The sequence below is a fragment of the Teleopsis dalmanni genome, chromosome 1 (genome assembly GCF_002237135.1).
Source record: "Teleopsis dalmanni isolate 2A chromosome 1, ASM223713v2, whole genome shotgun sequence".
In the NCBI taxonomy this organism is placed as follows: domain Eukaryota; kingdom Metazoa; phylum Arthropoda; class Insecta; order Diptera; family Diopsidae; genus Teleopsis; species Teleopsis dalmanni.
Genome location: NC_051846.1, coordinates 23382942 through 23408681, shown reverse-complemented (window position 1 = coordinate 23408681; position 25740 = coordinate 23382942). Strand labels below are relative to the sequence as shown.

At 29.5% G+C, this 25740-nt stretch overlaps 2 protein-coding genes across 8 annotated transcripts in view; one reads left to right on the top strand and one right to left on the bottom strand.

The window, feature by feature from the left end:
- The window catches only part of LOC119683551 (tetraspanin-18), a 62959-nt gene extending 48622 nt beyond the window's left edge, over positions 1-14337 (bottom strand). Inside the window, exon 1 of one of the 2 annotated variants that reach the window (XM_038097269.1) lies at positions 13843-14337. The gene's annotated coding sequence lies outside the window, so the exon portion shown is untranslated. The remainder of the gene's footprint in view (positions 1-13842) is intronic. The other variant, XM_038097308.1, reaches the window with a different exon arrangement.
- A 1959-nt stretch (positions 14338-16296) lies between these two features.
- On the top strand, positions 16297-25740 carry LOC119683493 (fer-1-like protein 6). Of its 6 annotated transcripts, XM_038097189.1 has the most exons (21): positions 16297-16602; positions 17041-17248; positions 17312-17664; positions 17727-17829; positions 17891-18089; positions 18140-18403; positions 18468-18652; positions 18725-18928; positions 18979-19275; positions 20074-20837; positions 20895-21054; positions 21112-21495; positions 21573-22078; positions 22166-22303; positions 22382-22533; positions 22596-22732; positions 22810-22991; positions 24411-24531; positions 24953-25300; positions 25364-25464; positions 25537-25740. In XM_038097189.1, exons 2-21 carry the CDS (start codon positions 17057-17059, stop codon positions 25703-25705), a joined length of 4959 nt encoding a protein of 1652 aa, XP_037953117.1. In that variant the 5' UTR covers positions 16297-16602; positions 17041-17056; the 3' UTR covers positions 25706-25740. The 6 variants fall into 6 exon arrangements, with proteins under 6 accessions (XP_037953117.1, XP_037953108.1, XP_037953127.1 ...); XM_038097180.1 differs by lacking the exon at positions 16297-16602 and having other exon boundaries at positions 17013-17248; XM_038097199.1 differs by lacking the exon at positions 16297-16602 and having other exon boundaries at positions 17013-17248; positions 17727-17834; positions 17896-18089.

Below are 25740 nucleotides of genomic sequence, written 5' to 3'. Positions count from 1 at the left end.
TATTATATTTTATAAATAAAATATTAGAAGAAATCAACTATTGCTTATGTGTGGTAGTTGATAGTTATTTAGTAGTGAGAACAATTATACTGAATTCTACAACCTACTAAAACCAACCTACTTGTTTTAATCTTAAAATCCTTTAATCCCATCCACTCAATTTACTTCAATGAGGTGCAACTTCTTTGAAGCATATTTCTTCGCTATAAACGCGGTTTTCGTAATTCTGCTCATAGAGTTTTTCTTCCTACATTGAAAAGTTATTTGGTATAAACTATCATTGCTATTGTTTTTAGTTCCATTATCTTCTTAAGGAACTTAGGGCCTCAGTGACACATTTCCATCTCGTATAATTTTTTACGTTTACTTTTAATTTATTTCACGATTTCTCTTATGCACAATTCTCGGCATGTAGCATAATGTTTTTGGACGTCCTCTTTTTCAACTACCTATTGGATTCCAATCTAGTGGTTGACAACATATTTCGGTTGAATTCTTTACGAAGCGTATGGCAAATCGAGCGCCCTTTTGCGTCTTTTTATAAAATTTCACATTGGTTCGATGTTGCATATTCGGTAGAGTTCTTAATTGGTTATAACATTTGGCCACCACTCTCAAAAAGATGATGATAAACTATCATAACTCATCAAAAAGACTCCCTTTCGTCGCTAGATTAGACAGACATGGGTAGAATAGATAGACATTAAGAATATACTGAAAAATTGTTTTTAAACTTTTAATTTCTATTAATCAATTTGTTTAAATTGATAGAAATACGCTTGGGTAAGTAGTTATCAAACTTTAAGGTACGGTACTGAATTATTATATATTTTTTTAGCTTCTGTTCCAGCTTTCTCCTTCTGCAGCAATGGGTGTAACTTTAAATCTTCCATAGTATATTATTGAAACATTAATATATACAAATTGAAATTGATGTTTACAGGACAGGGCCAAAGTTGATCTAAAAACTAATTATTGTTCTTTAATAGTAAATTGTTCAATAAAATATCACTTGATTTCAAATATAAGTACCTGAATACAAGAACAAATAATATGTATTCTATTACACAAAATCTTAAATTAGGCACAAAAATAATTTAAACATTCTTAAGCCTAGACACCAAATTATAACATTTGTGATAATTCGTTATTTTCAGTATAGTTGAAAAAGGCGAAAAACAATAAACACTTGTTTCATAACTAAAAATATTCAATAAATTTTTGTTGAGATACAAAAAAATTAACTTCTATATTCGAATTGCGTATATCTGTGAAAATTAATATAAATTGGCTGATTTGATTTATACAATTTTGGTTGTCTACAATTTTTAAATTTAACGCTTTGCTGTAAGATATTATATTTTTAAGATAAAAGTAAATATACAAGTTGAATACAATCGCTACTTTCGTATATATTATACACGTATATATAATATAATATTTCTATAGATATTATTTTTCTTACTTAATGTTTGTAGTGAACAAAAAGGTTCCAGTATAACAAGTTTAACTGGTAGCAAAAATTTATGAATTGCTAATTTTTTTGTTTCCAATAAATATATGATTTTTTTAAAGACAAGTAAATTAAGTATTCAATTAATATTAACAAAATATTCACGGTATTTCCTAAAGTGAATGCAGTAAACATATGACAAAATTTGTTTAAGAAGCAAAAAATATATAAATATAACATTGAAATATAAACTGTATAAATATAATAATAATAATATAATAATATTTTTCTGGTTTGAAAATAATAAATATTTAAATTAAAATATAAAACATATTAATATTATAATAAAAACTACGTATTGGAATTTTTTTAAAACTTTAAATCGTTTCTGATATATGTCAAGGCCAGAGTTTGAAGCTGATCATTTTCACATTTCCTAATATGAGTATTTCAACGGCATCATAGAAGCTGTGGATAGAATACCGGAATCACATATTATATATTGAAAAATTTGGATGTTACAATAATAGATAAAGTGCTGGTACAAACATGGTTGTTCGTTTTATATATGTGCCTTATCACCACAGTAGTTTCACATGTTGGCTCTATAAATATTGCTAAGGTCGAATAGTGAATCCATATCTATATTTATCGATATTTAACGACTTTTAAGGTAACTATAGCTATTTGCTGTTGTTCTTGGTATAAAGGTAAATATATACCTTTACCCTTCACGCATAGATTAAAATCAAGATTACATTGAATTATATCAAAACTTTGATTCAATAACAGAAACCAAAAGAGATTGTAAGACTATATTAGACTCTTTTAACTATTTCCAATTGAGAATATTTTGTTTTTTTTAGTTAACTATAATTATAAATCCATGTCTTACTCTTTCACACATATATTGAAATTAAAGTCTTATTGGTTCTCTTTCTCATTCCTCTAGGGAAAATCAATCAGCGAAAAGTTTTGTCTTTTTGTAGATATAACGATGAGTTCACACCTTTCTTCTTTTTGTATAGATTTAAATTATATATCACATCAGATCATATCGAAAGAATTGCAAGCAATAATTAGAAACGACAAAGGATTATAAATCTGTTTTCAATTCTTCAAAAGAATTTTTTTAGCAAAAATAATGAAACCATTCGTTCTCTTTCATACATAGATTTAGGTCGAAGATTTACTGGATCATGTCATAAATGAGTTAGAATTTATTAAAAACTAGAAGATGTATAGAACTGTTTCTGATTCCTCGAAAGAACGTTCAACAGAAAACATTTCGGTTGTTCTAGCTGTAGTAGTGGATCAATAACAGTCACGTCAAAAAACTTAAGAGCTATGTTTGAAAAAGATAAGCGATTACGGAAACATGAGGTCTTTAAAAATACTCGATCGGAGTCAAAGATATTTGAGTGATACAGATTTTGCCGTTAACATTTCTATGATTCAATGATTTGAAATGATTTTTGAAAACTTGTGAAGGCATTCCTTTATGATGTGTAGTCCATCAGCAATCTTGAAACAATTTAATATGCAATTTAAATTAATTAAATTTAATTATCACCGAAATTGTAATCTAATTTGGATATGCTGATATGCTTTTCTAGCTGTAGTGGTGGATCGATAGCACTCACGTCAATAAATTTAAGAGCTATGTTTGAAAAAGATAAGCGATTACGGAGATATGAGGTCTTTAAAAATACTCGATCGGACTTAAAGATATTTGAGTGCTACAGATTTTGTCTTTAACATTTCTATGATTCAATGATTTGAAATGATTTTTGAAAACTTGTGAAGGCATTCCTTTATGATGTGTAGTCCATCAGCAATCTTGAAAAAATTTAATACGCAATTTAAATTAATTAAATTTAATTATCACCGAAATTGTAATCTAATTTGGATATGCCACAAGCTTCGTATTTCTTGCGCATATAAATAAATTTAAACAATATTTTCACTTTTTAAATGTTTCAGTAAAAGTACATAAATCCTTTTAAGAAAATTTCTTTATTGGAATTTTCAATTAAATTCGAAATTTTTTGAAAGCTAAACTCTTCTACTAACTTAAAGCAATTTCGTAGAGACTTAACAATGCTTTGGTTTTTAATTGCAAATTTTAATTAAACTCATAAGTTCAATTTGGTTTGAAGTGGGAGTAAAAAGGTCACTTCATTGAATAAGTTTGAAGCCAAATTACTGTACGCTTTCAGAGAAATTTATATCTTTTGATTTAACTTTCCATATGATTTATTGCATGCAACTATCTGCAATTACAAGTATCTGCCATTGCAATCACTACTTCACTAGTAGAACTGAGCTACATAGCTTTGCATTGTATCTGCGCTGCTGATACAAGATTTAATTGAATTAAAAAGCTCACTATTTCACAGAGATACTGCTCTAATTAGCTGAGTTTTTTGAATTGTTTTTATATATGTGTACCAAAAAATTTGTTGAAGCATCATAGGAAGATATGTTATTATGAGATTTGATTTGAAAAGTTTTTTCTTATCAAAATTTAATTTTAGGAATAATTAATTAAAAATTTTAAGTTTTGACATAATAGACATAATACCTTTATACAAATTATATATAATTAATTAAAAATTTTCAATTTGGGCATAATAAACATAATACCAATTTACAAATTAAATGCTTTTTTAATTGAGTCAAAAGTAAAAGTATCTTTTTTTTATAAAATAATTACAGAAATATTAATTTAATAAGCTTTCCTTAAAAGTATCTTATTACAGAAATTTGTTGTTTTGTTTTGTTTTATTTATTTCTTTAACATTTAAAAGATATTGCATTAACAAATATCAGATCAATGCACCTGTGTACGTCCGTCTACTGTTACTGAAACCCTTCAATTGATATTGTTTCTAATTTTCTTTCTCAGATGCATGCTTCATTGGTTTGTAACTAACTTAAATAGCTCAGATATCAGTTGCATTTGTTCCTTAATTGCTATTTTCCTCTTATTTTCGTTGCGATAATGCAACATTAGATATTAAAATCGAAATGGAAAATGGAAAAAAGTATAGTGAATAAGAAAAGTAACAGCTTTTGACAAAGAAAGCAAAAATATTGTTGACAACAAAATCGAATTTGCATCAATTCAACTAAAACTTCAACTTTACAATCACCGCAAATCGCGAGATACATTTACATATTACCAGCACTCCCCGGCCATCATCCGTTACAGGTTGACGAGTAAGCGACGTACAGCATTCAGCAAAGCCGAGCCACCGCTCAGCTCAAGTTTGCCTTAAGTGTGTTCACCTTGAAGAAGTTGCTTTTTGTTTTATAATTTGTACTGTGTAGATACTGGATTTCGGTTGGGCTACTGCCAAAATAACCGTAAATATATTGTCGAAATATGGTAATTAAACATATAAAATTCGTTATCACGGTCAATTTTGATTGAGTGATATAAATTCAGCATTCAACAACCCAAGCGTTACTTAAAAGAAAAGATATATTGCAACATTTGCAGACGTTTTGTAATCTATAATATGTGTATCTGAACGAAACAAAACTGAAATTGTTAAACAAATCGGGTGCTACACTTTATTCAATTAAAGCAGAAAATTGCATATTGAATATTAATTTATATAACTACTTTTCTATAGTATTTAAAAACGAATAGTGAACGGAATGCATATTATATATGTATTGATAAAATTTAAACTAAATAATATTATTGTTGCTATTTATATATAATAGTCATTACATAAATAAAGGTACTTATATATTCTAAGACGGTATTTAGAAACTTTTATATCTCATAGAAACAAACTAATATCTTATAATCAGATATTATAAAAATATCTTACTAATGTAAAGATAATAAAAGTATTTCAAAAAAAAATCGCGAAGTTTATGAGGAATACACAAATTAATCAGTGAGATGGGTGGGACTCTGCAGAAGCCCCCCAAGCTATCCAAGAGTAAAGTTGCACAGATGCACTACCTCGGAAAACGCTCAACAACAAATATAGTATTAAGAAGAAATTGAAAATATCATTTAATTTAGTGTATATAGCACTACACAAGGCTTCGAACCAACATTAAAAAATATCTCAACAAATATATAAAAAAAACTGTTATTAAAAGTGAATTTTGTTGAAAAAAAGAAAAAAAATGATATCAAAATATTCAGGGTTTCAAACCGATATTATAAAAATATCTTATCAAACTTAGGATGCTAAGGCAACTGAAAGAAATATAATTATAAAGAATATAATATAATTATAAGAAATAATTATAAGCTTTAGAGAAAATAATAAAACAATTATTAAAAACGAGTTCTTATGGACAAATTTAAAAAATTAAAGGGTGTTTCAGGCTTTTAAGCCGATATTATAAAAATATATCTAACTTTGATTTATAAGGCGATGAGAAAAAGTTTTAAAAGCGACTTTTGAAAACAAAATTCTTAGAGTAATTGGAAGAATTAAAAGAAATTGTAGAATTACTCAGGGATTTAAACCAATATCTTCCCAAACTCATGCTGCTAGATCACGAGGCAGAGTTTTAAAAGTGATTATAAAATATAAATTCTTTTAGAGATATTGAAAGTACAATATATTCTACTATATGTAGAATTGTTCAGGATATCAAGCTGATATTATAAAAATATCTTAGGCTATTAAAGCTATAAGTAAAAGTTTTAAAACATATTTATAGATTTTTTAAACAAATACATTTTTAAGCGCAAAATTACTAACATATTATGTGTTTTTATATATATATTATATTTTTTATCAAAAATTATATTACTTCAATTTATAGCATTTAAAAAGCGATTTATCATGCTGAGATGGAAAAATATTTTATTAATTTACAAGCAAAATACGAATTTTTTTAAAAATAGTGAATCACAACAACAAAATTTTATATTTAATTAATTGAATATTTAGCAGATCGTAAGTACAGTAGATGAATTTGCTGTTGAACATTAACAACAAATAGACAAATACTTCATCTTAGAACAGCACAAGTCAAGTTCGGTGTTGGGTCAGTTAGTCGAGAAAATTGAATTGGCTCTTCAAATTTGGCAGGGTTCGAGTTCAAACCTTGGCACTTGCAGTCTAAACAATTAATTAGGAATAATTAAATTCAAAAAATATTTCCAAACATGACTGATATGGTTACTTGGCAATTCTCAATGGTCAGACAAAAATCCAATTAATTAATAATAAATAAAATTTTGTTGTTATGATTCACTACTGTTTCAAAATTTCATTCTATTGAAAATAGTTTTTTTCATGATATTTAACTCTATATTGAATTTTTCAATTGTTTATATTAATTGGTTTTAAAACGATATGTTTCGAATAAAAACCTCCAGTGGATAGTCGCCGATTATACAAAATACAACTGCACCTCAGATATATCTGCAAAAAGATATTTATATATATAGAGCTGACAGATTGTCTCACCAATTCACCAAAAAAATTACTAAACTTAAACCTATTCTGGGAAGAAAAGTTTAAATTTCTCGATGAAGACCTTGGTATAACTTGAAATCAAGAAGTATCTTGAAGTTAAGAGTCAGCTGCTGATAATAACGTTTAAAAGTTGAAGAAGAAATATAAAAGAAATATACGACGAAAGCTTATAAAGGTTAGCAAGGTGGATGAAAAGGTGTTAAATGGTATCACATGGATTTCAACATTCAATAAAAGTTAAAATTCCAATTAGTTAAACATTAACTGAAATGCTCTAGTTAACTGGGAATACGTTTAAGGACCGTAGGTTAACTAACAGCAGTACTTGCAACACTAAGAGACCGGTTTGGATTAAAAATATAGATCGAACAAATGTATTTACGTGAAGCAATAATGTCATTTGAAGATATAATAAACCTACTACGAGTAAATAATTAATAGTAATAGAATGGTCCAAAGTCACGCATTTTATAAAAAAATGTTATTTTTTTATATTACTACTTTTACTTTTCAATAAAAGATTATTAGAATATTAAAATAAAAAATTAAAAAAATAAAAATTTAAAAATTTAAAAATAAAAAAAAATAAAAAAAAAATAAAAAAAAACAAACTAAAAAAATACAGAAAAAATTATTAAATCAAAAAATTTTAAAAAATAATTTAGAAAAAAAATATAAAAAAAAAATAAAAATAAAAAAAAAAATAAAAATAAAAAAAAAAATAAAAATAAAAAAATTAAAAAAAATATATTTAAAAAGTACGAACTGTTATTTCTGATTTAATAGAGCTGGTAGCAGTTAACAGAATTAATTTTTCTCTTGAGAGCCCCTCATTTGATCAGGTATGGGAAAATCTGGCAATTTAGATTATTTTTGTTTCAAGTATATTAGCAAATATTTGCTCCAGTGCTTAAATTCTACTAAGCGGAGCTAAAGAATTGTTAGGATGACCACTTTTGTTACTTTTGAGAGTATTTTATTTATTTAGTTACTCTCACCTTTATGTCCATTGCTAAGTGATAAGTACATTAAAATTGCACTAAATGATTTCGAAAAAAAATTCTCTATGAATATCAGAGTATCTGACATACCATGAAATTTTTGTAGTTTCTCAAGGCTATATATAATATCATATATAATACTCTGAGTCGATTGATAAAACTCTGTCATAATCGCTAATCTATTTTTAAATTTTTTTGTTTATTAAAGCTAGAAATAAAGAAATGTGCATAAATTGGAATATTCAAGAATGAACCCAATTATACATACATATATATAAGCAATAACCTTAAAAATGTCTTTAAATTAGTGTTCATCAGATTAATTTGTGTTTTTTGGCCTACCCTTCAAAATGTTCATGCTTATAATCAAGCAAAAAATAAAAAATATTAAATTATTTAATTGAAAAAAGTTTATTATAAAATAATTATTAACTTTAACCTTAAACCTTTTCACGCAACATAAGTAACAGATTTGTATCTCAACCGAAAATTGATTGCAACATTAAATGCAACTGAACTGAACTGAAGATACTGAACTAGGGTAATGAAAATAAAATTAGTATCTATTATTATTAAGATAAATATATAAAAATATTAAATATAACGTATAATTAAAAAACATATTAAACATTGTTTTTAATATACAGTTTTTTTTAATATAAAAAGTTCGACTTGCGGCTTTGTTCGCATTCAACCTGCAATTTCCTGTGTGTTTTTTGAATTTCAAAGATGAACGACTTTTCGCATCGCTTAGATACACAGCGGCAGAGTTTCGTTACTTGGAAATACTGTTCACTTTGGTACCAATTTTGATTTCAATAGACTTTTGCAAATGTAAACTTTTCTGTTAATTGAATTATTTCAGTTTGTTTACGATTTTAATTGCATTTGACCGCATTTATGTTGGAAATTGGGTTCGCAGCACTTGCCTCACAAAAATTGTTTGATATGTAGTTCGAATTGGATTTGAGTTGCATTTGAGTTGAATTTAAGTTCAATTAATGCACCTTCGTGTCTTTGCCAACTTCAAATTTCAATTGTTCCTCTGTTACATAAAACTTCAATGCAGTTTTCTGCGGAAGTGACAACTTTGTGAGGTTGCGTTACGTTTACTTTTAAGCAATAACGGCAGCACGTTCACTGATTTTGTTTATGCAATTTTGGTTTGCATTACATCAAACCGTTAAATATTATGACTCAAAAATACTTTTAAATGTTTTGCAACAAAAATACTTATGTTTTTGAATACATGAACATTTAAGAATATTCAAATTTTTAATTCATTTAAGTATATAATGTAGTATTCTGAAGAGTAAGTAACTCTTCAAAACAACTAAAATAATTAAATTCTTAAAATTCAGTTAAGAAGTTAAAAGCCTAATTGGCAATTATCTACACATATTTGAAAGGAATAATTACTTTTGCTAACTGATAGTTTAGTATACAGACAAACATTTGTAGAAGTTTTATTATTGTATAATTTATCCTTATAGAGACTAATTGCTTAAAGAGAGACATTGATGGATAGTACTTAAGGACAAAAGGAAAAAAATTAATGCTCAATAATATCTCTTATTGAATTATTATATTGTAATGAAATTAATTTAATAACTATATATATATATATTTCTTTATAAATTCAAACACAAAATGCATACATGAACTATCATTCACATATCACATTCACATATATCACATATCGTATAATATTTAGTTAGAGTACAGTTAAATAAGAACTATGCAACATAACTTTAGTCGTATATCGGAATAGTAGTTAGTATTAGTAGTTATATTAGTTAGTATGTTGATCCCTTTTTCGAGTCAGCGCAACTGGGCACTTTTACTCTTTAATAGCTAGGGGTACTACAGGGTCCCACTCATCTCATTGACTAATTTATGTATTCCCTATAAGTTTTATGATTATTCAGTGATTAATCTAAGATCTGCGTACCTCCCCGTGCGGAGAGTGATTACTCTAAGATTAGATAGTGCTAAGTAGGATAGCCTATCAGTTTTTGCATATAACTTCAGGGCTCTGTCCCTTATGTATTTTTTGATTGGGTCTATTCTAAGGTCTTTTAGTATGTCGTTTGTGCGGATGTACCAAAGCACTTTAAAGAGTCTTCGGAGAGCCTGACTTTGAGCAACTTGTAGCTTTTGTATAGTAGACGCGGCAGCTTTGCTATACGCGACACACCCATAAAGTAATGCTGATCTAATTATCTGGCTATAGATCAGTTTTCTGTGTTCTTCGCGCTAAGGTTATTGTGTTTGAAAAGTGGTTGTAAGCATTGCAGTGTTTTAGCGCAACTGCTTCTTTCGACTTGTATATGCTTATGCCAAGTGAACCGCTTATCAAATGTGGTACCTAAGTATTTAATGCTATCGTCCCAATTAATCACGATGTCATCAACTCTTACTTTCGGTGGATGTTGCATGTGTTTACGTGTAATAAACAGAGCTTTAGTAATATTAGTATTAAAATTATTGCAAAACATAATAAACTTTGACAAAAATCATAATAACGTAGTCCACCGGAATTGCAAAATGAAATTGAAAAAACAACCGAAAGAACTGAAAAACCCCACAGTTTCAAATACAACATCACACAATTATATGTATACATGTATAAATATCCCCTTTAATACGTACCTCCATTCAGAACTACTAACTAATGTAGGAGCCGTATAAAAATCTAAGCCTTCTGGTTCCATTTTTTATGACACTATATATATGTATATATCTTTATTATTTTTAGTGGAAAAATTAAGTAAAATAGGTAGATATATAAAACCTGTAAAGAGCTGACGACTAGCTTATCTTCTTACGGTACAGATTACTGTGAATTTTGCAAAACAGAACAAATATTGTTATATCTAATATATATTTTCTGGATTGTTCTATTATTTTTAATGCAGATGGTTTATAAAGAGAAGCATTAAGTAGTAAAATTAAGCGAAATTGGTGACTATTTAGAACCTGTGAAGAACTAACAAATAGCTTATCCTCTTGCAGAACAGAGTACTGTAAATTTTGCAAAACACCAAAAATGTGGTCCTTACATACCATATAACATATATTTTCATGATTTATAAAATGAATCCACTATAATGTTTATGTAACTGATATAAATATATTTTAACTAAGGAAGGAGGAAACGGTTAAAAGATTTCCCTAATTTTGTTGAAGTTGTTTTGGTTATGTAAAAATTACCCAAGGCAGAGAAGTGCAGGCGACCAAAAAAAAAATCTTTAAAAAATGAAAATACGGAATCAATTTAATTTTTATATATTCTTGTTAATGTGACTGAGTAATACTAATAAAAAAAATGTACAAAACGTCTTTATGTTTACACTGTTCATCGCTAGTGATTCAGGCAGTGGCATGTGTCTTTCACCTTAGACCGATTGAGTACATAATGTGGTGAAAGGTTTAGCAAACATAACAACTCCATGCTAAAACTGCCACTTGAGAACCATAAAAAAAATTCAGTGCTTGGTTGTCTCTATATTCACTAGGCATAACTCAGACTTTATATCCTTAAACATACTGCAAATGCTCAACAATATTAAGATATATAAGTTGAAATCAAAATTCAATCAAATTTAGTGATCATTTTAATAACCTTACAGATAATCGCATATCTTAAAATATAAGATTCCAGCGTCTCATATGCGTCACAAATAAAAGACAAACAGAGATTGCATATGAAATGAATTCACAAATTATTAATATAGGCCTCATTCAGTTGAATGGAAAAGCAGTGTCTTTTCCTTCTGGTTCCTTCTGGTGTGTATATGAACAACGCTAATCTGTGGTAGAGCAGCCGATCATTATTTAGCTCTAGTCGATTTTGGTGTGCAAAGTCACCTCCCCAATCGAACTTAGCCTATGGGAGATATCATATCAGGTAACCGCTCTAATCTAAAGGGAGACGTGTCTTACTACATATTTGCTATTTATCTGTGTTTTTTTATAGCTAATTAGAAGATATTGAAGAAATGTCAACAATTAAAAAATATGTACTTAATAATGAAAATCAAAAATAAATTTATTAGTTGACTGAATCTGGTTTAGTAAGCTGGATACCACATCGGGCCATTATTTGTGCTCAATTGGGTTTTGATGTACAAGGCCACTTCACCAACTTAGCTCAATCTATATATAGTGTACATCACATTAGACTATTGTTTTCGCTTAAGTTGGTTGTAGTGTGTAAGGACACTATTCCAACCTAAGTTAACCTACAAAAGGTTGACATCACATCGGCTTTTATTTGTGCTCAAGTGTGTTTTGCTGTGCAAGCGACTTCCCCAACCTAACCTATAGGATATTTTTGACTACAGGTAATCTATATGTGTTTTTTATATCTTTTTGAAAAATGTTCCGGTTTAAATATGTGTATAGTAATGTCAATGTTTTGAATAAATGTAAATAATAAAAAAATGTGTATATGACAAATACAGTCAAATTTCCATAACTCGAAGTACCACTTTGCAAGGAAAAGGTTCGACTTATGGAGACTTCGAATTAGAGAATTTTTTTGTTATTTTATTTTATTTTTGAAAGAAACTAGAATTTCATTTTAAGATATTTATTTATTTGAAATCAAATACAGTACAGAAGTTATAGTTAAGTAAAATATTCAGAAATTACGGTTTGAGAATTTACTTTTTTTTTCTAATTATCAGTAAAAAGAGATTTGAATTTATTTCAAGCTCTGCCTATAGTGATTATCAGTTGTAATATCATTCGTTTGCAAATAAAAAAACAAAATTTTGGATGAGTCTTCTACTTCATTCTTGGAAGACTAATGAACAATTTCATTGGTTTGGAAAAAGGGACACCCTCTAACACCAAAATGGATTCATACTTAAAACAAAAAAAAATAGACTTATAGAATGTACTTTCACATATTCCAATTGGGAAGTGACAATATTTTTATTCGAGTTATGTAGAAATTCGAGTAATAGAAGTTCGAGTTGTGGAACTTAGACTGTATATACTAAAAAAAGAAAAACGAAACTATCTGGGATTTTGTCAACCTTAACCAGAAATAATATTTAATAACTGGGTGAATCTGGTTGGGCAAGGTTTATATATAGTCCTTTTTATAATTTTATCATTGGTCATTTTGAAGAGAACTGCGAAAATAATATAGATTTAATTTTAATAGATTATATATTATGATATAAGTGTGTTAACTTAATTTCAGTTGGTCTAAATATTTAATAACGCATTCCTAGTGCATTCTCATACATTGATATATAACACACAAAATATGAACAGTGTTTATGGTCTTCATCACTAGAATTGGCATGAATGAGTTCTACTTTTTTGGAGTGTTCCAATTAATGGCAAAAAGCAGCTTTACCTGTTGTGTTCCTAAATAATTGCAAGTTACGTTGCCTTGCCAAACGAACCGCAACGCAATTGCTGTGCAGAATCCTAGTCCTACACACGCTACGGAAAACGAAAAAGAAGAAGAAGAAGAAAACTGGTTCACTTTCAAAAGTGCTGCACTTGAGCCAACAAGCAAAAGTTAAACAGAAAATACATTCAAAATAAAAAGTTAAGAACGGCAAAACCAACAAAAGCAACAAAGGCAAGTCGAATTCAATTGAAAAAGATGCAAAAGTAATTCACAAAAAACAACAACAACAACAACAAAAGTAAACGATTTACAAAAATAAAAATGCGTGTCACAAGATCGAAGTTTAAAAGTAAACGTAAAAAAAAAATTGAAAAGTAGGTTGCAATGATCGATAAAGCAAAAAAGCTGAATAAACAAACCGGCAAACAACAACAAAAACAATAAAAAAAAAGAAAAAGGAACAAAGGTAATTAAACTCTAAAGATGCTGGCAAAGGAAGAGTACAAAATATGTTAGAAAGGAATACAAAATAACGGCTTTTTATTTACTTACAAGGAATATCAAATGCGTAATCCAAAAATGTGTCAATTTAAGTAAATTGTATATAAAAAAAAAAAACAGTTCACTCACGCTTTACTGTGTTGTTTCTTTTAATTCAATTTTATAATTTTAATTTCTTCACACTTTATGCATTTAACATATTATTCACTTTATTTAAATATATATTTTTAAAATATACAATATTTATTCTCTCATTAAATAATTTTTATTTGAAATAACACCAATAATGTTATTAAGAAAGCACAAAACACAAACGCGCCTAAGCTTGCCTTACTACTCTGCTCGCACTTCTAATAACGTCAAGCGGCGAAAGCGAAATAAATGCCAATGTTTTTTATTTTCGGAATCATCTCCTCTTCTTGTATGCAACGTTTCATTTTCAATTCTGTTGTGCTATTTGTCTAAACCCCGCCAAGCAACAGCTTGTGCATGCCTTTGTTGTTATTGTTTTGCAAGTACTCGTCGTACAGGCAGCTTTAACTTGTTTGTTCCATTTTCATTTTGTAGCATTGCACAAAAATACTCCACATTACGTGGAAGTTTTTATTTTGAATTTGGTTAGCTTTTAGGGCTTCGCTTGTGTGTTAAAAACTATTTATTTATTAATATACAAATTAACAAACTTATAAAAAAAAAATGAAGATATTTTATAAATTCATGTTCATATCTGTGAAAATCTTGCTTTAAGTAAAAAAGTTTTTTAGTTTTATCAAATAACTAAAGATTTTATTAAAAACTATTTTTTTAAACAAAAAATTTTTATTTTTGAATTTGGTTAGATTTAAGGGTTTCGCCTACATATTAAAAACTATTTATTAATATTGAAGCAAAAAAATCTTTTATGAAATAATTTCTTACATTTTTTTTATATATATGACAATTATATATTAGCTAAAGAAGTTTTTTAATTATTATTAGCTTATTTACGTATTAATTTTTATTAAAATTGCAAAGAAATACAAGCTTTTAAAAGCTTTTATGCAAATTAAACTAAGCTTTGCGATTTAACTTTTGTAACTTTTCTGTAAAGCTGCAAAAATCCAAAATTATAGTTGTGACAAGACCGTATAATGTTAACACGGTCTTTGGTTGTGTGACGTATTGCTTAGAAACAGCAGAGTTGTTACAAAAATCAAAATACATAATATTACGGCCTTTGTTTTGCGTGTTCGGTTTTGTACCCGTGTTATATATTATTCCAAATATATGCTTTTTGCCTGAATTAGTTGTCGTGGAATTAGCAAATGTGGAAAATATAAACCTTAGAACGTAGAAAAAGTGATATGTTACGACAAAATACACAAAAAGCAAAAAAAATACAAATAATACAAGTTAAATCCGCTCACATATGATGTCTAAGTTTTTTCAATTCCTAACCTCTTATGTGAACGATATTGACAGTGTCAATTGTAATCCCGTTCTACAATTGTGGTTACAATGATCGCTTGAATAGAGTTAAGCTTATTAATTAATTATTACTTAGCAAAAACTTCTTGCCTTTTTCCACTCACTTGCTTATAATTTTGTTAAAACATATTTATTGTCTAAATACTAAACCTTTTGTTTTCTTATGTCTGTTGTTCTCCTTATTAATGAAATGAGATTTCAGCTCTTGACTTTTAAGGTCCAATGGCTGAAATTTGTCAACTTTGCATATAATAAGTTAATGTCTTATTTTCGATGCCGAAAAACAAAATCCGATCACCAAATAATTAGCGCACAAACAAATGCGGTACAATTGGTTAATTAGAATATATAAGATTTCTCCTATTCTTACGTCCAGAAACCAAATTCAATTGATTCGTACGTTTCTCCCTTTTATTTTCTTTCGGCACATATAGTCGAATAACATTTTTTTCTATAATGTAGAACGGGTCAACTGATTTCTTATAGCATAATTAATTCAGTCTTATGCAATAGTGTGGCAACCCTTGAAATGCGAATATATATATTGCTGTCAAAATCAAAATAAAAACGGAAAAATAAAATACAAAGTCGTGGATTTTCAATATTATTTACATTTTGCTTTTAAATTGTGCAATTATTTGTTTTTGAAAAGAAAAAAAGAAAATAAAAAAGTTAATATGTGAATAAAGGTTTATTAAATAAATTGTGTTTTTTTTTGAAATTTTTAAGACAATATAATAAATTATTTGAATTTTTGTGTATGTGTTAGCAAATATTAATATGATATGTTATAAGAATAAAAAAGAATAATTCTATTAGAATTTATTTCTTATTATTTTGATATTTATTATTTTCTTTAAATTAATTACAGTACACATAAAAGTTTTTGTTATACCGGCAAGTCGAGTAAAAAACGTTTAAGTTCAAGTTTTACTAAATTTGATTAATTTTTTGTATAATTTGACTTTTTTCAATTTAAATATTTGAGGTGGACGTCTACTATCCAAAAATAAAACACTTAAGATGCTAATTGTAATTTTAGATAGTTATGCAGTCATTAAAGTGAGAGTGCAAGTCTGATGCACTCACCATTGGTTTGGGAGTTAGTCAATACCTGTACAAACTGAAATTAAAAGCATTAAAATCGGAGACGAATTGGTTAACTAGTTAACTATGCACTATTTTTAATACAATCAGAATGTGAGGTTAGGAGGAGCAGAAACCAAAGAGTACATCATATGTATGGAGAACACAAGAATTTCTTACATATTTTTAATGAAACTCCTGTTCTCTTCTTACAACATCGGATAAAAATTTTTCACAAAGATTTGATTGTTAAATCAGGTTGGTTAAACATTCATTTAGAAGAGATTAAGCCTATTCTGTATATATCTGAATGGAAAGAATTCTTTAGTCACTATAAATTAGGCCAGATAAAATAGCTAACACAATGTTCGCACTGGTTCGGACAGCCATTATTGGATACTGTAAAACTTTAATAATAAAAATATCGTAGCGTTACGGACAGCCCGTTGTTCGATATCGTATAACTTTAATAACGAAAATAACCAGTCCAGTCTTTCTTTAACTATCGCTGCATTTCAAGAAGAGCAAATAAAGTTCCTTCAGATACCAAATCAACTGCCAATTAATAATAAAATAATGTTAAAATTCATTATTAAAACAAATACCTCTGAAAACTACGTCTAATAAATTTTACAAATAGTTTTCAAGATTTGTTTAAAGAAATAATTGTGAATTGCAAATATTAATTTATTTCAGAAAATAACTTTTAAAAATGGCAATGTTCGCAATCGATCAGACCGACTGCTTTGCGCATATAAATCAGGACTTTTTGATCTGCACAACGGTGCACAAGGCACGTAATATTGGAATCTTCAATGCTGAGACGTATGTACGCGTTTCTTTGGAAAAATCCCATAAAAGCACGAAAAATTTTCCCAATTCGGAAAATCCCTACTTTAATGAGGTATCTCTTAATATGATTTTTTAATTCTATATACCATATCATACAGTGTTCTCTTTACAATAGTACTTCGTGTTTGAAATGAAATGCACTTTAAACGAACTGCTTCGCTTTACCATTTTATATGAGTTAAAGAAACATGCCACTTGTAAAAAAAGTCAGGTGCTTGGGGAATTGCTCATCGATTTGCAAAGTGTTTGGAATCAACCAAATCGTTGTTTCTTTAAGAAATGGGGTCGACTCGAATGTCCCATTGGGAGCGATAATAAAAATGGTGAGCAAGGCAAAGGCTTTTTGCAAATTGACTTAGCCATTGTGTCACAGGCAACGAATACAACGCCATTATTACACACATATGAAGGTGATATGGCAGGTATGAACAAATGGCAAGTCAATCAGGACTATGATGATATTGAAAAGTAAGCGAATATACTATGTAAAACTTTTGATAATTAAATGCCATTTTTTATTGCCAATTTAGCAACCTGCTGCAGGGCGTAGACAATAGCGTACAGTGCAATATCCGATATAGCATTATTTTCTATAAAGCATATATGATGAAAAAAAGTGACTATATAATTCAAGTATCGTCAGTTACAATCAATTATAAGGCATTCTTATACTTATATTGTACAATTTTTAAAGTTTAGATTCCACCCTTTTAAAGGCAAGACTTCTGTTTGCAAGGCGTCATCCAATCCTGAATGGAACTATGAGATTAGTTTTGCTTGGGTATATCCATCGTTGGCACAGACTTTTCTCATCCAAATATTGGCACATGAGCACTTGCATTGGAAATGTGTAGGAGAATACGAAGTACACTTCGATGAGATTGGTTTCAGAGGTAAATGTTATAATTTATTGCATTGCCTTTGTTTGAAACTATTTACTTAGATAAACCTTCATTGGGCCCAACTTATTTACACATATATGATCCACATAATTCAACGCAATATGTTGGTCGGCTTTTAATTGAAATACGTTCCGAGTGCTTTAATGATTTTAAACCAAATCGTGATCTGACCTCACGTACAGTGACTTCGCTGGACGAAAAACGCTGGTGGCAAGATGATGTTTTTGTCATGGAATTCTTAGCACTACAAGGAGATTTTATACACTGCAATGTTAGTAATTGTAAGCTTAATCTTAAATTAGCAGGTAATGTTACAATGGATTACACATTTTTAAAAACTTTCTTGACTATTTATGACTTTCATAAAAGAATTTACATCGAATCAGTTGGAATGTTTTCTGAAGTCCTATCAGGTTAAAACCAACACATCCAATAATCTAAAGCACTTTAATCAGGAAAAGCCCTTTAAGTCGATTTATCTGAAAGTTACATTACCCGACAATAGACACAAATTTGACAGCGATTTCTTCTTGCATGAAATTTTGGAGTTTATGGTTCGTTAAATGTATTACCTATTAACTCTTATATAGCCAATATGTACATGTACATATTTCTTTTCTTTGAAGAAAACAGAAATAGAAACTTTCAAAATTTTTCAACTGAAATATGCTTATCAGTTCCAAATGCAGACGAAATGCTTGAAGTCAATTATACACTCGATACTAATTAAGATTAAGGATGGTTTTGAAATGAGGCGTCTAGAGTACAGTGGGTTTAAGGATCCAACAATTTGGGATAATAATCGTTTGTTCTTTTTACAGGAATATATAGTAAGTTTGCAAAACAATTAGGAATCTCTGCATTATCAAATTTTTTTCAGAAAAAATTGGCGGAGAATATACAAACCATGCGGAACCACTTAAAATCTGCTAACTCAACACAAATTGAAAATATAATTGAAGAAGTCCTCAGGGAGTTAGTGGACTACACCAAAGAACTTAGTCATCTACTGATTACTACGCGTGTTCAAGATGAATGGCCCGACCTATGTATTACTATTAATGTGTCAGGCAATAAACCGATTGCTGCATGTCGTTTAAATGCAAAATATTTCTTGAATCCGTCAAAAACCATGCAGAATAGTTTAAGCTGGAATGTTCGAAATTTTGTCTTTAAGGTGAGCTATGTAGTATGCAATTCTATACGATTATTTTTTTTTATATTTTAAAAAACATTTACAATAAATAATGTTTTATACACACTCCAATGCTTCCCTATGGTTACCCATACCTATTAAGGTATCTGAATTTGGTTGGGTTGGTAGAAAAGAATTTATTTGCAGTAAATTTTTTGAATTTTCTAAATAACTATGCCAATTTTTGTGTCAAATAAATAATATTTCTGGGAAGTTTTTGTTGCCAGCTTTCTAAATAAGACAACCATACTATATACAAAACACATCATTTATCGCACTCGTTTCCTATCTAAAAAAGGTTATTAAAAGTTGTAGCTGTTATAACCAATATTTCAGCAATATTACATTTCGCTGAATGTGTCCTTCGACTAGACGTCAGGGTGTTAGTAAAGTTGTCACTTGATGAATTCATACCATGCTATCTAAAAGACTGCTCTTTAGAAGTGAAAGAAAGGTGAAGTAAGGTGAAGTAATTTCCCTTCTGTGGTGGTTCCTAACTGTATTGCAAACTCTTTGGATCCATGTGATTTGTGCTGTACCGAACAATAAACTAGCGGGTTCTTTCACAATTCTCATACAATTAAAGGAAAAATATCTCACAGCACGTATCGGAGTCAGCACACAGTTAAGCATCACATCACATCACACTACAGCAACTCATAGTCGAAGAACTTCTTTAACTTAATTATTTTATTATACTAATTAATTATATTCCAATATTTATTTTAATAATTATCCCTATGATCCACATATAATCTATTACATATGTGCATTTAATAGGATATAAATTGCCAACATACTTGTATCAATTGTGGTTGTATACTAGCTGTTATTCAAGGATGTTTAATGGTTATTGTCGAAAGTGAGAGAAGTGATCACATTAATACATTTTCACAAGATTGGAAGCAGACTGAGCCATTTTATTGGAATCCCACAATCGCTTATACAATGTACAAGTGTCGAATTTTTATACATCAAGCAAAAGTACGTCCAGGTGCTGACAGTACAGGCCTTTGTGATCCGTACGTGCGTGTAGTATTTGGTGGACAAAGTGCAGATACCCCAACGGAACATGCAACCCTTTCTCCAATTTGGAATGCAGTTATTTGCTTCGAAAGCATTATTCTTTCTGGCAGTTTACAGTGGTACATTCAAAATCCACCTATAGTTGGTATTGAATTATTTGATACCGATAAACGTACAGCAGATGATTATCTTGGTTGTGGCGTGTTACCTTTAACTGTGATAAGCAGTGATAGAGCAGATGCCAACACACGGGAGGAACCGGATAATATGAATAGACTTGACTTCTCAAAGATAGTAAGGACGAAAAATGCACTCCATAGGTTTAAGCAATTAAAAGCAATTTCACCTCCACCGCTTAAGTGGATACCTATTGCGTTAAATGGTGGTGTGCGTGCGGAAGTATTATTATCAGGTGAGCTGGTACAATTGGAGGGTGAAATTAATCCCACTATGGAAATGGAACATACTATAACTTTTGGCATTCCCAATAGTATTAAACCAAATATGCGTAACTTTGTGTAAGTTATCAAATTTTAACGCATTTATAAGTCACCTATAAAATGTTAATTTCTTAGGTTAGAAGTGGTATTTGTCGGCTTTCGAAATTATACAAAGTCAAGTGGACGTCATCGCATAAAGGTTATGATGGGGGATTTGGTACTTGTAAGTGGATTATCAGCATCACGCATTAAAAATTGCATAAACTTTTTGGTGTTGTATGCTTCAGGAGTTGTGGTAAGTTGTTACAAAGCAAATACCTGTCAATTAGAGTTTATACGATGTCCAGTGTAGAGTTTACCAGAACAACTGGAATATTGGCCCGCAATTATTGCAACTGATGTATTGGTTTCAGGACGCGGTAATGAGAGCACAATAGGAGCCGTGCTTATACCAAATACAAAGCGATTTTTACAAACAAATAAAAAAATGAAATGCGTACCACAAGTTGAAACGGACATGGAGTCTAAAGCGAACACTACTATTCATTTTGAAGAAGATGAAGAAAGTCCTCTTCTGGCGAACAAACATAAAAAAGGATTCTTTGAGCGCTTCAAAGCAGGAGCTTTTAATACTTTTAAAGCAGATGGAAATAAAAAAATTAAATATGATGCCAGCCGAGCTATTCAGGAACATGACTACAGTTGGTGGACTAAATTCTACAATTCAATGCCGACAGTGAGTAGCAAATAATATGTACATTGTTCTTTTATTATCTATAGATTTAATATTATATATAGTTTGATTTGGTTTAGGAACATCAAGCGGGTAGCAAAGCGTATTCAGAACACAAACACAAGCTAACTATTTACAGTAACGAGTTGGAGAAGCAATCAGACTTAAGTTACCTAACAGATTGGGCTGAGCCGGTGAAAATGGTGCATGGAGTGCGCTATAAAAAAAATGCAGCTCCCAAAGAAGAAACATACGCCACCCTGAAATTACATCTGAAGATAACTCCATGTCAATGTGATGCTAATGGTGGTTGTGGAGACGGCGCAATGCTGCAGCCTTTAGCAGCAGCCATGAATCCCAGGTACCAAGCACAACTACAAGCCCTTGCCGATATGTGCAAAATAATAGTGCGAATTTATATTGTGCAAGGCATACAATTTAGACCGCACGATAAGAATAGTCAATCTGACTCGTATGTGAAAATAACTTTGGGAACTAAGAGTATATTTAATAGAGCACATTACGTGCCGAATCAAAGTAATCCAGTTTTCGGTAAATGCTTTCAAATGGAAGGTGTATTACCTAGGTATTATAGGCTTTATTTAATATTTGATTTACAACAAAATTATAAATTAAATAATAATTAATAATATAATTCAACCTTTAATTATAGAGACCACATGCTAGAAATTAGTGTATTTGATCGAAATCGTTTACGAGATGACATTATTGGTACTACATTAGTAGATTTAGAAGATCGTTGGCGTACTAAGCACCGAGCTACTGTCGGCTTACCAAGAGAGTACTCCCAGTAAGTTAACAAAGATATAGACGAGTGTTACTATAAGCAGTAATTAATACCTTCACCTTTTATCTAATTATTGAATAGACATGGCTATAATAAATGGCGAGATGTTATCTCACCATTTGAATTGCTTACACAATTATGTCAATCACGTGACTTAGATCCACCAAAATTTGTCGGACGTACTCTTCAAGTAGATTCATTAACTTTTACAGATGAAACACAAATTGCTAAAGGTACATTGGAAATTTTTTTTGCTTTTCTTAATAATTGTATTTATTATTTTATATTTCAAAAGATCAAGATTTACAGGAACGATTAAGTTTAAGTGCACTAAAAAATTTAGAGTATTGTCCACATTTTGGTTATAAATTAATGCCAGAGCATGTGGAAACGCGTTCATTATATCGTGGCGATTGTCCAGGAATAGAACAGGTGTATTGGAAGTTGTGATTAAAAAAATATCTTTAATATGATTTGATTTTAACAATTTTTATATTAAATTTTTATAGGGTAAATTACAATTATGGATTGAACTTTACGAAGGTAATGTAAATATACCGCCACCAATTGATATAACACCACAGCCCCCACAAATGTATGAACTTCGTGTGGTTGTTCTTAATTGTTCTGACATACCATTAATAGAGAGAAATATATTTGGAAAAAATATGAGCGATATTTATATCAAGGGGTAAGTATTTACTTAAATTTTTTAACAAGAGTGTTGATCAAGATCAAGTAATTATTATAAAGTTCAAAGATTTTGCTCTCCGATTGATTGTAAATTTAGCGTATTTTTCTAAGTCTAAATCTCTATCTGGATAAATTATAGTATTGATCCCACTTTAACGAGTCTTATGTCTTCATAAGATTTTCATCTTTAGATAACAATCTTAATATTTCCTAAGTTTATACAGCAGTATCTGGCAAACTCCTACCAATTGTTTTGCAATTTTTTTTTCGTTCCAACTAAACCTAAAAGTTTCATTAGAATAATTTTGTAAAGTGGTAAGTTCGCCCTCTCAGTGCAGCAGTAAAACTTAAGTTATGTTTATTGAGTTCCATACAATTTTTAAATCGTTCAGATTGAAAGTTGCTATAAGCAATTTCGATTGTGATAGTCTGAATAGATTAGTCAGTACGTCTAATTATTTCTTTTTAGATAAATGAGAAGAAATTACCTACTTCTCAGCCAAAATAATGGCTCCCAGTCTACAATAGCTAGATTGCTGGTTTTTTGGTAAGTTGTATTTTGCTAAGCATTTCAGTACGGGTCCATAATCATCTGTACCGACGAACTCCTGGATAGAACTCCCGATACTATTCCGGTATTGTTTCACTTACTAGTAGTGAGTGAGTTTCACATCCGGCACTTATCCTAAAGTATAAATCTAGTATATAAAAGCGCGCAGATTCGACTGTTCTGACAGTAACTTTGAAAGTTAAAGTAATCAAACCTGTATCTCGCTTAAATTTCTGCTTGTTAAATAATTACCTAGCGGGTCTTAGTATTTCAGCCTCGATCCATAATCAGTTGGTCCGATTATTTGCCCATTAGCACCTTTAAAGAAATGTTGCGTTAGGTGTGATTAAACTCAAATGCACGCGGGTAGAGGGACTGCTTTCTTTAACATTTATTTGATGTAAAGTTGCATTTTTTTAATCGGATGCTGTAATCCAAAAAGCAGTAGGCATATTGAACAGGTATCGCTTCTTACCAAGTAGTTTCACGTGATACGTATAGTTTCAATTGATACCAACAAAATTCCTTTGAACTCCAATGAGATCATTAATCGAAGCATTATCTTTACTTATGTTGAGAACACTGTTAATTTAAGCCTTCAAGGCAGGTATCTTTCAGTCTATAAATTTAATTTAAAACGAAAAAAAGATAGTCATTGGAGACATCTTGAAATTATGTTTTAACAAAAAAAAAACAAAAAGAAAATAATTAAAAGTATCTAATTTAATTTATGTAGCATAATTAATTGTTGCTTGATTATAATATAAATGAGTAAAATCGCAGATTTTGATTAATTATTATTTAAATATTACAAGATAAAATAATATTATGTTACTTAAATTTCTATGTATTTTTCGCGTTCCTGAGGTGGTGCAGCAATCCGGTCGAAACACAGAAAACCGATGTCCATTATCGCTCAATGAATGGGGAAGGAAATTTTAATTGGCGCATGCTGTTTCCAATAAAATACTCAGTAACTGAAGATATGGTACGGTAAAGATAATAAAGATTATAAAGTTAAAAAATTCGCATATTAATTACACATCATTATTTAAACGTATTTTCATTTAACGCACCAATTAGAGAACAAATTAGTTTGAGATTAAAGATTGAAATGAATATCTTGAATATAATAAGGTCATTAATTAATGTTGATGATTCGAAGAAATAAGAGGCAAACCCCTTATAAGATTTTACTTCGTTTTTATTAATAATATTTGCTATTTATTATTATTAATATATATTATTTTCTTAACATAATTAAGTACCTCTATTTCATGAGGTTTCTAATAAAAAATTTGTTATTAATATCAAGGAATAGTGTTTAGAGGTCATATACATTGATTTAATTTGATATTATGTTTTTCAGCTATTAAACCATGAATTTTTTTATTTTTTCTTCTGATTAGATGGTCGTAAAACGAAAAGGAGGTATGCTTGAGGAGTACGAAACTAAGCAGCCGGTCATAGTCTATTTACAAGTTTGGGATAATGATACCTTATCCACTGATGACTTCTTAGCTGCAATCGAAATTAATTTATCCAGTTTACCAGAACCTTATGCAAAAGCTAAGGATTGTCCTACAAATGACGAATATTCAAAATTTAAAATACCATTTAATACTGGAGGTTCTACATCTAGGAAACTTTTAAATTTGTTTCGGGAGAAACATATTAAAGGTTGGTTGCCATTGACTGCTCCGCCGAAATATGAAATAAAACAAAAAAAGGATGAACAGCAAAATTTAGTTGGTGCTGTAAGTTGAAGTGTAAAACATAAATAAGATTATTTATTATAAATTTTTAACATTTTTAATTAGGGAAGAATTGAATTGGAACTTGAGATATATAATGAAGCTGAGGCTGGCTCAAATCCTGCCGGCTTAGGAAGAAATCCACCGAATGCTTTACCTGCACCAGAGTAAGTGATATGTAATATAATTCTCTAATGATATTATTGTTATAATAACGTTTGTGTTTTTTATACTTTTAGTCGTCCAGATACATCCTTTAATCCCTTATTAAATCCTTTGAAATCATTAACAAAAATAATTTGGCCAACTGTTAGAAAATACGTTTATATTATCGTGCTTGTTAGTTTAATTGCATTTGGTTGTGTTCTATTTTTTGCACAACTTCCTTACAAAATATTTGGATTATAATATTTGCTTATATTTTTTATACATTATTTTTAGAA